At 40.4% G+C, this 16,300-nt stretch overlaps 2 protein-coding genes across 2 annotated transcripts; one reads left to right on the top strand and one right to left on the bottom strand.

Moving 5' to 3' along the window:
• Positions 1 to 471: 471 nt before the first annotated feature.
• On the top strand, positions 472 to 2,825 carry LOC108424688 (P2Y purinoceptor 1-like). The gene is made up of 2 exons (XM_017692874.1): positions 472 to 851; positions 2,315 to 2,825. The coding sequence occupies exons 1-2, from the start codon at positions 472 to 474 to the stop codon at positions 2,823 to 2,825; spliced, it is 891 nt and encodes a 296-aa protein (XP_017548363.1).
• Positions 2,826 to 6,429: 3,604 nt separating this feature from the next.
• LOC108424733 lies at positions 6,430 to 14,317 on the bottom strand. The gene is made up of 3 exons (XM_017692927.2): positions 13,799 to 14,317; positions 10,669 to 10,930; positions 6,430 to 8,772 (listed from the first exon to the last, which is right to left on the bottom strand). Exons 1-3 carry the CDS (start codon positions 14,215 to 14,217, stop codon positions 8,086 to 8,088), a joined length of 1,368 nt encoding a protein of 455 aa, XP_017548416.1. The 5' UTR covers positions 14,218 to 14,317; the 3' UTR covers positions 6,430 to 8,085.
• Between the last annotated feature and the right edge of the window lie 1,983 nt (positions 14,318 to 16,300).

The following is a 16,300-nucleotide window of genomic DNA, read 5'->3' on the forward strand; positions in this document are numbered from 1 at the left end:
GATTGATAGAGAATGTATGTAATTTTATATATAACCTTCTTGAAAAGTTCCATAGTTTCAATGTTCAATATGGAACCAAAATCTATTGTTACGATGTCAAGATTGTAACAATAGAAGAACAATTTTTGGTTATACAGACCAATTTACACATTCTCTATCAACCTATAGAATCATTTCACCATGCAAAAACTATTTAAGCATGATATGATTCTATATAGAACTCAAGGACTCCTAACTACAGAACCCTTGAACATTATCTGTTTTAAGTGTGTATTTCTCATGGTGATTGATCTTTGATACTGCAATTTCGACTAGGATTAGGCTTAATCTATGTCAAGGAAACCATAGTAGGATAAATAAGAACTTTATATGTATAGTTTTATATATTTGTAAATTGCTTCTATTTGTCTCCAGGATCAATTTCATTTCCTAAGGTACTCTTTCCTTTGTAGACCCCACTATCTTTGTGAAATGCCCAACATCTCTGAACTTGCTTTGAATGCTACAGCCTCTGTTTGGCAACACCCTCCATGGTACCAGTACGATGAGTGTGCAGTGGCTCCTTATGGCTTCATCTTTTATTTTGGGGTAAAAATTCTGAACCTGACCTTGGGCTTCCCCACCAACGTGCTGGTGATGTGGCAGATCGCCACGCGTAAAAGCGAGGGATCCACATCGGACATGTTCATCTTTAACCTGGCCGTGCTGGATGCCTACTTCTGCCTGATGACTCCTGTGGACATGGTCAACCGGCTTTATCTGGATGATCCTGGTATCTGGTACTTCCAGCGCTTTGCTTATGGGGTCAAAGACGTGGCACCACTTTTCCTCACCTGCATCTGTTTAGACAGGTACTGGAGACGGGTGGATCAACAATGATTCTAATGAGATTTGTTTTTTTAATAGAATCTATCCTTGCCTAAAACTGTAGACCTGTCACACAATATTGACTTCTTGGACCAGTATATTTAATATATTTGCTTTAACTGAAGTTGAGTTGATCTTGAAAAAAAGAAAAACATGATATATGATAGGAAAACACAGAGGCATTATACAGTTATCCAAGCATATAATGTTGGGTCTAATATTGGGTGATGGTACTCAACCTTTAACATCTACAATTTTTTATTATAGATATTAAATGAGAATACTGTTCTTGAAACACAAATTTTGGCAGACTTTTAGGCAAAGACAGGCTTAGAACAGACAGGTTAGTTACGATGAATGCAAAGACTTTTACATGTATTTTATTTATGCCCCTTAGAAATTACAAAGATTTAGCATCTTTATAAGCACAAGAAAGTGTCATTTTGAACACATTTGTGTTGCTGTATCCCAGACTTGTACTGTTCTTCTGGCCTGACACAAAACATGTTAAAGGGAACTTCCATCACTTTTTCAAAATTTAAAATTGAATTGTTAATCTGTAAAAAGTCATTTAGACTGGTTTAACTGTGAAATGCTCCACTGTAGAAAAGGTATTGAAATGGAATTGCTCACAGCCGTTGTGATAGGAGCCAGATGTCTCTACACCCCATATGTCAAACACAAGGCGGTGGGCCAAAACAGGTCTGTGACAATCCTATTCGCACTGAGTTACACTACAGATGCCAGGTGTTCGAGCTTATAGGCAGGTTTTTAAAACCTACCTAGTTTAATGGTAATCTGCAGCTAATTTAGTCTATTGTTTTATATAAAACAATTTATTTTTATTTAAAATTACTTTTGAATAGTTCAAGTATTTAGTTTGGGTCATGGCAAATGGGTAAAAACGTAAAAATAAAATAAAAACGCAGCTGGGCAAAGGATTTGTTGAGATTTTTAAATATGGCCCTTTAAGTGGTTGACACCCCTGTTCTAAACACTCCTTTACAGAAAGATATTACTTTAAATTGTTATAAACATGCTGCCTGACAAACAAGATATTACTTTATATTAGTTCTGAGCAGATTTTGACCTAAAGTACATTTTAAAAAACGCATTCATGGTGTAGAGACACATGCCAGGTGTTGTAGGCCTAAATAGTGCCCATAGAAAACTTTATCGTTTCAAATGTATAGATATTTTACCATAGTCAGCATTATGCATAAAAACCTGTGCAGGCTCACTGGTCATTTTGGATATTAAATAAAATGGCTACATTTGCGTAAACTCCTTATGCAAAAGTCATTAAGTTTCTCTGCAGTGAACCACTTCGCATTAAAACAGTCTGAATGACTGTTTACATCTCAACAACTGAAATATGCAGAAATCTGGACCCATTTAACCTTTACGAGAGCCATTACTGCTACTATGCTTTTTAATTATGCAATAGGTACATTGCTGTGGTCCATCCTATCGTGTTCACCGGCATCCGTGACAACCGTATCCGGGCGGTCGTCTCAGCAGTGGTGTGGGGTCTGGTCCTGGCCTACGCACTGACCAAGAGCATCCTGGGAGTCATGAGCGTGAACGAAGTGTTCAGCGGCCTCATCCTGTCCGCATTCTTCCTCATGGTTTTCTGCAACCTGTCCATCATCTGGGTGCTGCGCAAGAGCGTGGCGGGCAAAGAGATCATGAACCCTGTGAAGAAGAAAGCCTTCAAGATGGTCATCATTGTCCTGGCCATCATCGTGGCCAACTACCTGCCGCCCGTGGCCCTGATGCCTTTTGCCTCCACCTACTCTTTCGTGGACTTAAACTGTAAGATCAGCATCTCTGTCTTCTCCATCATGGACCTGAGTTGCACCATCGAGCCGCTGCTCTACATCAGCAGGATGGAGAGACGGGCCTGCTGCCCGTGTCTGCAAGGACCTGAGAAAAAACCCACCAATGTCAGCATCTGAAAGGTGCGTGGGTGATCTAAGAAAAATCTTCTTAGTTTTGTGTCTTATTTATTATGATCATTTTGGCAATGCAAGGCTAATCTTAGATTAGCATTGTTTTAGTTGTTATTATGAGAGAACCTTTTAGGTTAATCATTTTTTCCATTATTACAAGCTGACTGTTTACATTGTGTGAGCATTTTGTGGTGAATGGACCGATAAGATTTTTGGAAAAAAAAAAAGTTTTTTTTTTCACATTAAGTTTGGAGCTCATTTACAAGCGCTAACACTGCTAATACTGAAGAGATTAGCCAATAGCTAACATTGTGCAACTCAATCAATGGTTGGGGGTCGAAACCAACTGTGTAGTGTAGCGGGTAGTGTAACACCTCTGCCTTCTATGCTGTAGACTGGGATTCAATCCCCTGCTTGGACAAGCACCCTACACTATAGCAATAAGAGTCCTTGGGCAAGACTCCTAACCCCACCCTTGCCTACCTGTGTAAAATGATCAAATTGTAAGTCACACTGGATAAGAGCGTCAGCCAAATGCTGTAAATGTACTAATATCCATCTAGGTTTTTATTCATTGCTAGTCCTGCTAGCAGTTTCCATTGAACTGGACCAAAAAACATTTCTTTAACCCGTTTTAGAGATAATGTGTAATAAGGTGTACGTTGCTGTTGGAACAAAACCTCTTTCAGTTTTTGACATAATTTGAAAATGCCTGTTACTCTTTACATTGTAGGTAAATTTCATGACAAACGGACCAAAGAAACTGTCCAAAATCACTTGTAAAAAAAAAGGCTGGTTCCATTGACTTACTTTATAAGTACAGTCAGTTTTTTCCTTCTTCTGTAAAGTTACCATTTTGGAGATACGAGGTTTTGTTCTGAGAACAGCGTTATTCTGATCACATTTGTCAAAGGTGAGACATTGAGTACTGCAGTGATCCAGCAGTTGTGTTTTAGCCCATGAAAGAATTAGCGATTAGCTAAGCTGAATCAAGTGCGCTAAAGAAAAACTAGAGTTTGTCCTTAAAGGAATATATTTCTAGGATTAGCTCCCCCTTATATTTAAATAGTTATTAGAAGACAAAAGCCAGAAGAGAACTAATGCTACCCAGCCTTGACATATTACATAAGACCCCTGGTTCTAGCTGCCTTTCACTACAGATGCTGTCCAGAAACAAGGACACTTGGCTGAGTCGACTTTTTAAAAGAATAGAAGAATTGATGAGCAATCAAATTTACACAGATTTCCCCCTTACCTCAAGTGTAACATCGTGTTGTAACCTCTTTTTGTGCCTGAAGTTTGCTTCTTTAGTTTTGCACTGAAGCTACAAGGCTAATGTAGCTAACAAGTAATGGAAGCTTATACCTGAAATTATTAGTATCATGCTAACCGCAAGCCTATATCATCACACATTTGCCTCAAACCACGTCCAGCTGTACGACATTCTGCTGTCTGTAAAACCGGACAGCATAGCCAAAACAGCATCTTGTAGCCAAATTATTAGCTTGTAGCTCAAAACTAAAGCATGTCTTTTGGCTGTTCCTCAAATTGAAGTGGGGGGTATCTTATTTTCATCCAAGGTAGCGTTTTAAAGAGTGTGTTACCTGGGATGTAAGACGTATTGCACTCTTTTTTAGCTTGCATGATTCATACTATTGTGATATTTAACTCAAACACATTACAGGCTCAGTTTCCATGAAGTGAATTACTATTAAGCACCTTACTGAGAAAAAGGCTGGTAGAACATCTACACACGTTTAGAACGAGCACTGATCTTCAAGTGATACCATGAGTACATATATACAGTACTGTGCAAATGGAAATCAAGTCCAATTCATTTTAGATTACACATATAATCCACACTGCAACACACGGTATCTTGTCAAGTAAAATTGTCTTGTCAATAAATCATATATTTCTCCAGTAGTGAGATAAATTTACTTGATAAAATTAGTTAAAACTGGTAAACAACGTCTAAAAATAAATGAGATAATTTTATAAGTACACAACCATCCCAAAATAAGAAATATTACATGGATGGATAATTTCACTTGACAAGATAAAAATTTTTGGAGTGCACTTGCATAAGGAAGGGGTAGGTCAGGGAAAAAAAAAAAAAGTAAATGGTAGACCACCAAAAGTGCCCCCATCAGATAAACAGCACTTAAAGTTTTCATTTTTAAGAGAGAGGACAAAATCAAGCTGCTTCAGATCTGAAAACATCCACAGGTGTTTCCGTCCATCCTTCCACTGTGAGAAGACGACTCAGCGCTATGGGTCTAAAAGGATGCTGCCAAGAAGCCCTCACTGAGAAAAGGAAATGGAGTAGAAGAAGGAATTTGGCAAAGTCCAGTGTTCGTGGTTGGTTGGATGGTGAGGAGCAGAAAATGCAACCAATTTCTCAGACTGAACTTAGAGGGCATGGAAAAATATCCCTGCAGATTTCTGAGAAACTGAAAGTGAGTCTCCTGAACAGAACAGAATCTGTAATAAAGGTAACAAGTGGACACACTGAATACTGAAAAATGGATATTACATTAAGGGGCTGGGGCTTTTGCGTGTTTCTGGTAAATGCATTGTCTTCTTTTTGCTGATACTGAAAAACAAACATACTTACTGCTGTTTTATAAATGTATAGAAATTAAATCCATGAACAATGGTCTCTGACTTTTGCACAGCACTGTAACTTCCTCTAGGTATTCCATGGAGATGTGCAGTTGCCTTGGAACGATCACCTGCATGAGCACAATTACGTTAATGTCCCCGTCAATCATGTTGCTTAACATTACCTGCTAAGCTACACTCTTTAAAAAAAGATTATTCAAGGGTTCTTCAGTAACGAAAATGGTTCTATGCAGAACCATGAACACTCAAAAAACCATTTGCATCATTACAGGTTTTTTTTGCATCATTCAAGTGTTCTTCAGACTGATGGAGAATATGCTGTAGATGGTTCTATACAGGACCTTTTTGAAAAGGGTTCTTCTATTGTTATGATGTCAAGCCAGTTAATAATGGAACCCTTTTGGTGCTACACAGAACCATATAAAACACACTCTCCATCAATCGGAGGAATGCTTTAATCATGCAAAGGGTTCTTTGAGTGTTCTTGGTCCTATATAGAACCATTTTCTTTACTGAAGAACCCTTGAATAAGCATCTTTTTTAAGCGTGTATAACTGAACGATAACCTGTAATATAAGATTAGTTTGTCTCTGTAAAACGTACCTTGGTTCTCAGGTGGTGATCAGAGGTCCTCTGCCTTCTATGCTCTTCCTCATTGTGTCTTTCTGCCCTCTTTCTTTGTGGTGATGCCATCATTTCAGACAGGTTAATTCCACTCTTTTAAGATGGTAATTAAAATGTCTGGGGATTAATTAGGAGCTGGTCAAGGTGCGTTCAGAGAGGCGCCACAGATGGGGCAAGCTTGTAATGGTGTAAATAGGTGACGCTGCCTGTCTAATTAACATGAACAAAAACAATTAGCTGCTCTTGTGACCTGACAATATTATGGACTTTAGAGCCGGAAAAGGTATTTCACCTAGTAGCACTAGAAACAAGAAAGCGTGTTATTGTTTCTCAAACTATAAAATAACACACATTTATTCACTTTTATAATTAGTACATATCGATTTTTATTTATATGCACAACTTGTAGTATAGCAGTAGCAGAATTATGTGGTTCAGCATGGAAAATTTAATTACTGGCAACTTCTTGCAGATGAATGTCACTATTCTGAGAATATCGTCAATTTTATTTCCAAAAAATACATATAAAATTAGCTGAACTCAGTATGTTTCCCAGAAATGATCATTTCTCAGTCAATCAAATATAAATGCTCATTGTGGATTATAACATCTGAACAATTCAGTCATCATGTTACAAACACACAATTGCAACACAATCAGAAATAAATCATTTCTTGGTGACATTTATACAAGTAGATTCACTCAAAAGAGGCCCTGAATATACTGTTGAAGCAATCTGAACCAAAATATACGCCACATACCTTGACGTGTGTGTAAGTGATTACATTATATGCAGTGATGGAAGTGTTCTTTGGTTTCTGCCAGACCCATAAAGGGGTACAGGAGGCGTCTGCACCCAGAAGTTGGAAACGGAGGTTAAACCAACGGCTGTCCAGTGCCTACCTCATCGCTCAGACGCAAGGGCATCCCAGCTTGTTCGAAGCTTCATATACTGAGGAGCACATTGTACGTTGTTTGGTTCAGATTGCTTTGTCCTAGTAAGAGTTATTACAGAATATTCGGAGCCTCTTTCAAGTGAATCTCCCTGTATTCATACTAATCACTCATGTAAACAGTCTATTTATCTAAGCCTACAGTCACATGTATGTAAACACAGAGTGGCCAAATTCTATTGGTGCAGGACTGGACTGTGGTCCCAAAATGCAAATTACAAGTGTAATTAACAACAAGTGTAATTAATTTGTAATTGAGATTTTTACAACCTCTATTTATCCATTACAAGTAATCAGGCTTCTTTTGTTACTCTGCCTTTAAGATTCATATGTAAAGGACCGCTGTTCTGATTGGCTGCCCTGTATTGTGCTTCATCCAAATTAAATTATAAATTACATCACAATAAACCTCTATTCTGAGTACAGTGTGGGTACTGACAGTACCTGGATAGCTCTAATCAGATCTTTCATTAAAACCAGATTTAAAGAGCTCTAAAGAATCACAGCTGTCTAAGTGCTGGGAGTTGGTTCTTCATCATAACACCATTTTACTCAAATACGTATACTGTTTTTTCTAGTGCGCTGATCCAGCTTATCAAATAACAAAATATCATATGCATTATGTACTGTACATTTCTTCAAATATATTTTGTCACTTTGCCCACCCTTACACTGAACTACATTAAAACATGTTGAAGGGGCTATATCCTACATTTTTCTTGTATTTTATTTTCCTACAAGGTCTCCTTATAGTTTGTGTGGGTTTATATACGGTTTATATACTTTGCGTCATATGCAAAAGGTTGATTATCTGGTAAAAGATGTTTTGTAGATTTTGTGAGTTCAGCTTTTTTTAAATTATAAGGGTTTCAAATTACATCACCCATCTATTTGACTGGAAAGAAGACAGTTACAGCCTCATACGACACGCACCTTTTGAATGCAGCATATGAAATATGAAAACTATGAAGAATATGGCGTTATGCCATAGTTAACTTGTTTTCTCATTGAAAAATCTACTGTCTTCGCTTTGGCACTAAAAATAAGTTTTAAAAAAAGTTCTCTTACGCCTCAGTAATTTTGGCATGGATATCTCTCAGGCTCTCAGCGCAGGCTGGAGGCCCACAGGCTGAAGTCACAAAACCAGGGTACATGTCATAAAACTCAGGCGCTGGACAGGTTTTTAGGTTTTGGGTCAGGTTGTCAGGTGGTGACACCAGAGGAATGAGTTTAGCATGAGCGTAGTCAATCTCATATCCCTCAAATATAAGCCCCACCCCCCACGCTCCCAACGCCTCCTCCAAGAGCTGAGCCACCTGCCGGGTGGCCAGCACCAGACCTTTATAATCCCCCTCCTCTAGCCGGAGGATGTCGCTGGTCAGTGGTTTGCGGGGAACGAGGACAGCAAAACCAGGTGAGTTGGGGAACGGAGTGAGGAAGGCAATGTGCTCCTCGTCCTCCCACACTCTCCACTGCTGCTCCTCACCGCGAACTATACGAGAAAATAGACCCGGGTGGGATGCATCTCCAAGGAAAGTGTAGTCATGAGGGGTGTCTGGGGAAGGTAGTTTTGCCCGGATCCTGTCCTTAACCCACTCCAAACTGATATCAGTCCATCGTGGGCCACTCTTCGATGTAATGTATCCAGGATCATATGGCTGGAAGTCTTCCTCAGCTGCAAGATGAGGCGTCCAGTTTGCCTGCAGGCCGTGGAGGGGCAGCACCAGCAGCTTCACTGCAGGGTCCTCGTGCTGGAAAAGGTGGAGAGTATCAGTGTCAAAACAAAGTCTCTGAAATGGTAACTTTAATATCCATTTTAATGTACATTAAAGGAACTGTATCATGAAAAACTGTGGAATAGATTTTCCAGTTCTCCAAAAATAAGGGTTTGATGTAGTATGTAAACATATACATACAGATATAGATATACATACTGTACTGTATATGGAAACTAAACTACAGTAAAAATGTCACAAATACCAGCACATTTACACATATCCACCTATTCCGGCTACAGCAGTTTATCCTCTGAATGAGGCAAAATACAGGGCAGCCAATAAGAAGAGAGCTCATATACATTAAAGGTACAGTAACAGCAGCCTGTTTTTAAGGGATAAAGAGAGGTTAGTAAAATGTGCAAAAACAAATTATGACTTTTCTTTGATCCACAGAACCAATGTCATAAGTGGACATAAGCATAAGGATATGAAAGTAATGTGTTAAGCTCTATAATATAATAAGATTTTCTTAACATTGTCAATTCCTTGAGACCACCGGTGGTTCCAAAATGCCATATGCCTTCATAACTTTCATATTTCATATGCTACATTCAAAAGGTGCGTGTCGCATGAGGCTGTAACTGTCTTCTGTCCAGTCAAATAGATGGGTGATGTAATTTGAAACCCTTATAATAAAAGAAGCTGAACTCACTATGTTTTTTTCTACTGAAAGTTGACCCATTTTTCCACAAATCTGGGCTATAAACTATAAACAGATGGCGTCTCTTCAGTGATCTGCCCTGAAAAACAATTAATTAATTAATTAATAATTAGTAAATTGTAAATAATAAATTGTAAGCATATAGCAATATGTGTGATCATAGAACACATTGTCTGTTCATTTGAGGGGAGCTTTTACAAAAAGAAAATTAAAAATAAACAAAATAAAAATGTACATTTATTTAATGCAGTTACTGAAAAATATGGTCATGTAAATTCAAATGGAAAAACCAAAATATACCCTGGTAAATCACATCTGTTGTTTTTGTGTTGGTTCAGCTCCTGACCTGCTTTACTGTTGCTCACACCTCCTACTTGGGAGATTTAGCACTTTATTTTAGACCAAAGAGATTCAAAAAATAGAGAATAGAGCCTAAAAACTTACATTCCTGTGCTGACAGATGTTGGAGGTTCTAAAATTCCACTACACTTCTACAGGGATCTGTCGTCATTGTTGTTTTGTGCTGAAGGAGTTATAGATTATCCCCCATAATCGAATTTGAACATTTTATATACAGAATTTTTTCTTAAGAATATATTTTTTACATCTAGTTCTGGGGCATGTGACATGTTCCTCAAGACGGATGCTGTGAGATGAGATAAGGACGCATTAATGCCCTTCACCAATCTATTCTACCAGACATGTCGATGGCTGATGGTACAGGACCGGGTATTTCCGTCATCACACAATTGGGTGAAGGGTGACCTTTAGGGAACTTAACACTGCCCCATGGACTGTGTTGATTGTCATCCAATGTTCCTTTACTTAATCCCTGATAATAAGTTTTATACCCTAATGACCAATCATAGACATGATGACTGTACTGATTGTAATATAGTGCGTCAGAAGTCATGTATATGATTAAATGTGATTTACATAGAATTTGCATAAAGGTCTAACTTCTTTGACCAAGTCTGTCTTGGACAGTGAAGACACCCCTCACCCTGTCTCTCTCTCTCTTTCTCTAATTACATCACCTTTTTCATGTCCCTGCAATCCTGAAAAACATTTTTTATTAAATCTCTCTCTCTAGCATGCTCTGGTATATTACCCATCAGTGCTAGACTACTGTGACTGACACCTGAGCCATTATTTCAGTGCAGTAAGAACTCTTTTATTTAAGTCTAGGTTAAATTCACTCTACCCACCTCCTCACTCTGAGGCGTGTGGACAAGGGCACAGCGCTGCACCCCCAGCCGCTCACATAGGAGGCCTCCCACCTCCCTCGCACCCAACAGCAGGCTCAGGAAAGAGTCTTCAGGTAAATGGAACAGGCTGCTGGTTCCTCTAGGGGGATTAAACGTTACGACTGTGGCCCCTGGGGTCCACGGAGAAGGATGGAGGTACGCCTCCAGTTCCCCTGCCTTCCAAATCACATGCCTCTCTGGACAGGACATAGTGGCTGATGTTCTGTATTAAAAGAAGATTCCACAGATTTTTTCAATATTTCTGTATAATGCGGGAGCTTGGATGTAAACATTCAGAGTGGTTTGGCGTGAAATGGTTCGTTGTAGAGATATTTAGACTTCTTTACAGTAGTGATGATAGGAACCAGGAATCACAATGTCTATAACACAAATATAGCCGTTTTATTTACTATCCAGAACCACCAGTGAACCCACACGTGCCTTTGGAGTTTCAATGTGATGTTAACAGTAGCAAATCTAAATTTCCTTTAGGTACTATTTTGCCTAATAACGCTCTAAATGTACCTCTCCGTCCTGAAAATACATTCCAGGTAAAAACAGGGTGATTAATAAGATTTCAAAATGATTTATTTCACTTGTAAATCATTACAAAACAATGCGCTAATTTGTAAATGATTGAAATGAGCACAACATTCACTATAAAATTGCTCAATATGAACCTCCTCCAGCTGTACAGACAACACCACAGTCAAATTCATCCCATACTGGATTGAGCATGTCGGTGTCGCTGCACTCACGGCTGTTTCAGTGCAATTTCAGAGATCATCCAGTGTTGTGGAACCAACCACGAACGCTCTGACCTGTTGGAGCTTCACTGTCGATGAAAAATCACTTTGTACAGTTATGATGGATTCACTCTTACTGAAGTGGACAACGCAGAACGCCCAGGGGTCTCATCCCCTCGCAGATTGAAGAGAGCTATCTCCCGGTGACAGAAACTCTGCGACTCCCTCTTTCAGGTGGTATGTGATTGGCTCCTAAGCACCTCACGGTTGTAAAAACACGGCACTTTGAAATCGGATGAATCTTTTTGAGTCACCCTGTATTCTCAACTAAACTTGTAACTATAATTTCGCTCTGTAAGGCAGCGTTTCTAGGCATTAGACTCTTCGGGCGTCTGGTTCCCATCATCACTGCTCTAAACAATTCTGACCTGGAAAGGTTTTCTAGAACAGCGCATTGCACATAACATCACACCACTCGGAACGACCGTGCAGACCCTGTCGACTGAATTGTGGAGAAAGTTTGAAAGGTTCTACTTTTCATGCTTAAATGGTTCTTGGCATGGTGAGATGGTTCTTCAGATTGAAAGAGAATGTTCTGTATATGGCTCTATTTTGAAAATGGTTCTATATAGCAGCATTAAGGGTTCTTTTAAGGTAAAGGCTTGACGTCTTTACAACAGAAGAACCCATTTTGGTGCTGTACAGAACGAATCATAAAAATGACACATTTCAAAATGTTTTTTCAGTAAAGCAAATTGTTCTATAAAGAGCCATGAGAGCCTTTAAAGGGTTCTTTGCACTGTGACATGGTTCTTAAGATTCAGACTGACTGTGCTGTAGGTGGTTCTATATGGAGCCTTTTTAGAAAAGGTTCTCTATAGGACCAAAGGTTTCATTAATCTTTCATCACATCTGCTGTTTTTGTGTTGGTTCAGCTCCTGACCTGCTCTACTGTTGCTCACACCTCCTATTTCAGAGATTTAGCATCTTACTTCAGACCGAAAGGATTCGACTCCTGCGCTGATCGACGCTGGAGGGTCTAAAGTTCCACTACAGTTCTTCAGGGATCGGCCACCACTGTTGTGGGCTGTGTTGATTGTCATCCAGTGTTCTTTTTACTTAATCTTCAGCATCAGGTTTTACACCCTAATGACCATCACAGAGATGATGATGGTGTTGACTGTAATATAGTGGATCAGAAGTCACGTATATGATTAAGTCTGATTTACATATAATTTGCATAAAGGTATAACTGCGGCACGGTGGCGTGGTGGGTAGCGCTGTCGCCTCACAGCGAGGAGGGCCTGGGTTCGATTCCCTGGCCAGGCGACCGGGGTCCTCTCTGTGTGGAGTTTGCATGTTGTCTGCGTGGGTTTCCTCCGGGTTCTCCGGTTTCCTCCCAAAGACATGCAGTCAGGCCAATTGGACGTGCTAAATTGCCCCTAGGTGTGAATGTGTGAGTGACTGTCTGTGTCTGTCTGTCTGCCCTGCGATGGACTGGCGACCCATCCAGGGTGTATCCTGCCTTCCGCCCGAAGACTGCTGGGATAGGCTCCAGCATCCCCCCGCGACCCTGACGGAGAAGCGGCTTGGAAAATGGATGGATGGATGGATGGGTATAACTGCTTTGACCAAGTCTGCGTCGGATGGTGAAGACGCCCTCACCTTTCTCTCTCATTATCACTCTCTCTCTCTCTCATTCTCACTCTCTCACTCACTCTCTCATTATCACTCTCTCTCACTCATTCACTCTCTCTCTCACTCATTCTCACTCTCTCACTCTCTCATTATCACTCTCACTCACTCATTCTCTCTCTCTCTCACTCACTCACTCTTTCACTCATTCTCACTCTTTCACTCTCTCTCACTCACTCATTCATTCTCACTCTCTCCTCATAGTCTACACCCGCTGATGGTCTTTACACTCTTGTCTTAGTTAAGCCTTTGTATGCGAGTTTGTGCGAACGTGATAAGTTGAAATCTCTTTATTTTGATCTATTTCTTTCATTATGGCACCTTTTCCATGTTCCTGCAGTCCTGAAGAATGTTTATTAAATCTTAGGATCTATTTTTGGTTTTTGGTTATACTGCATCACAGAAATTATGAATGCGTGTTTTTCATGTACTTCCATTAAAAGCTTCTTCACCGTTCGGTGCCACAGAGAACCATAAACACGCTCCATCAACCTGAAGAACTTCGGGATGAAAAGAACCGCTCGTCGTGCTAAGGGTCCACGTAGTGCTGCTGAACTTATACAGGGTGATTCACTCGAAAGAGGCCCCGAGCCTTTTCTTACACCTGCCGTTAGGATGAAGCGATCTGAACCAGAAAACACGCCACATACCTCGACGTATGTGTGACCGACTGCACTACATGCGATGCTGGAAGTGACCTCCGTTTCCCGCCGGACACACTCCGACATTCTCCAAGCAGTTTGGCCCTTTTCGCAGCTCTCTGACATGTCGAGTAAGACCTCCCGGTCTCCTGGGCGAGGCGTCTCAGGGGCGTCGTGGGCGACTGCTGCAGACGCTGCTGCACGTCATCGATTGTGTCTTGCGACATCTTCGGACGGCCTCCGCCGTGAGAAGGGATCAATGACCCCGTCGTTTCCAGCTTCCGTACCATCTTCTGAATGACACTCTTTGAGGGCACGTCGCGAACGCCGTATTTCTTCCTAAATTCATTCTGACACTGTTTAAACGAATTGGTGACCCAATAGGTTCGCACCATAAAGACGCGCTGCTCAATGCTGTACACCACCATCCCGATCGCGCCTCGTTTCGCCCAGATTGCGTCGTTTTAGCGAGAGATATTACAGACTATCCGGGGCCTCTTTCGAGTGAATCTCCCTGTAGAAGCTGTATTAAGCGAAGTATCTCACCTGCGTACAGCACTAGCAAGCACAAGACACCAAAACGCTGATCTTTTAAAGCCGATTTTCATGAGTTAAAAAGGAAGACAAAATGTAAATTTCTCTTCCCTTGAAGTTGTTCGGTTTTCCTGTGAAGCAGGTGGAAACAGCGCGCCCAGCGGTTCTGGAGGACGATACAAACAACTGCGCTTCGGTCTGTTGTCCACAAGGGGGCACCAAACCTCTAAAATCCACGGGCACAATGGAAACGGTGCCTGAACGCTGTTCTGATGGTTGCCAGATTCGCGGTTATCCTTACAAACTACATAGTTTGAAAATGCAGCAATGAGTGAAAGTTATTTGCGCTGCTTTTACCGCGATCGCCAAAAAGAAGACACTTTGGAGACAATGAAATACAACGAAAATAACAACAAAAGTACATCTTCTTATGAATGTATGTTGAACATGGTGTCGAACAGCTGGCAACCTAAAATGAGGGCAGAAGACAGAGCGTGTTATTTTTTACGCCCTATTTCTTTAAATATTTATTTCTAGACACATATGTGTGCATGTTTGGCTTCTGGCGAGTGGGTTTGAAGCAAACTGGCGAACGGAGATAGTTTGTATTTTTAGTGAAGCTGGCAACCTTGGACTGAGATGACCCGGAAAGCCGAGCCGTTCTATTCCAGAGTTTTTAGAGTCGACACAGATTCTGATTCCTTGTTATGGGAATCGATTGAGTCGAATCCAAGAATCGATTCCTGATAATGATAGCTAATGATAGTTTAGATACCAAAAGCAAAAACAGAGGAAAACGCTCTAATATATTTAGTATGAATGGCAAAAGGATCATATATAGTTCTTAAGGGATATTATATTTTGGTGTGCTGCTGCTTCAGTTGTCCAGACAGTTTTATATTTGACTTATTTGACTTTATCAAGGCAGTTTGGAGCATTAACTAACTAACTCTGACTAAATGAACGTAGCTGACTAGCGGGAACTTGCTCAACAGTCTCTGACTCAACTTCCTTTTACAAAATTTGACATTTTACTTGTTTGATTCAAAGTAAAATACATCCAGACTATTGATGTGTATTGTGGATTTTTTTTAAATTGCAAAGTACAAACTAATGAAAAAAAAGCAAAATAAAAAGGGGGAGGGTGGTAGAGATGAGACAATTAGATCTCACCAAGAACTGTCTATCAAACAATATTCATAAATTGATTTTTTTTTGTTGTATTTTTCCTTTCCATGTACTCCAAGATTCTGAAGTAGTACCTGTGGTATATGTGGAGTGATGGTGTTATTTTCATACCTTATGTATAAAAAATAATAATCCCAACGATAAATCAACATTAATAGCTATTTCAGAAACTGTGTTTTGGAAAGACATTCCATATATAATACCATCAGAAAAATGTTCGGACATAAACAATAATAATAAAGGCTGTCTAATAATTAAAGGAAACAAACGCTTTGCAGAAAGAGTCGATTCCCAAATTCATGGAATCGGAGAATCGATTCGTTCTGGGATCCATTCCCAGCCATGCCAGAGAAACTTCAGAGAAGAAAACCAGCTGCACGGCGTTTCGTAAATGACAGGGCGAGGCGAAGATCACTCAGAAACACAGCCGGGTGGAAAAGAGAGGCAGACGAGCCAATACATTAACACATGAATGAAAATGTGTCTCCTCCTTTTAACAGTGCGCTCTACAGTGGTTCTGAGTGAACGAAATAAATGAACATTGCTTTTCACAGAAGAGTTGCTAGCTGTATTAAACCGCACTTTACTGGTGGTGTAAGTGTTAGTGCGGCTCTCCAGCCTCCGGCTATCGGCGGCTGTTACTTCCCACTTCGCCTGTTTGGCGGAGCAGCCAGTTCATTCCGGTTTGAACCGGCCTGTTCCTGCTGCTCAGCGCGCTGATAATCCCTCAGGTTGATCTGAGTGAGCTGAGCTGCTGTGAGTCACGGTTTAACTTAGAGTTAATGTGGA

This window comes from Pygocentrus nattereri, chromosome 30 (genome assembly GCF_015220715.1).
Source record: "Pygocentrus nattereri isolate fPygNat1 chromosome 30, fPygNat1.pri, whole genome shotgun sequence".
Lineage (NCBI taxonomy): Eukaryota > Metazoa > Chordata > Actinopteri > Characiformes > Serrasalmidae > Pygocentrus > Pygocentrus nattereri.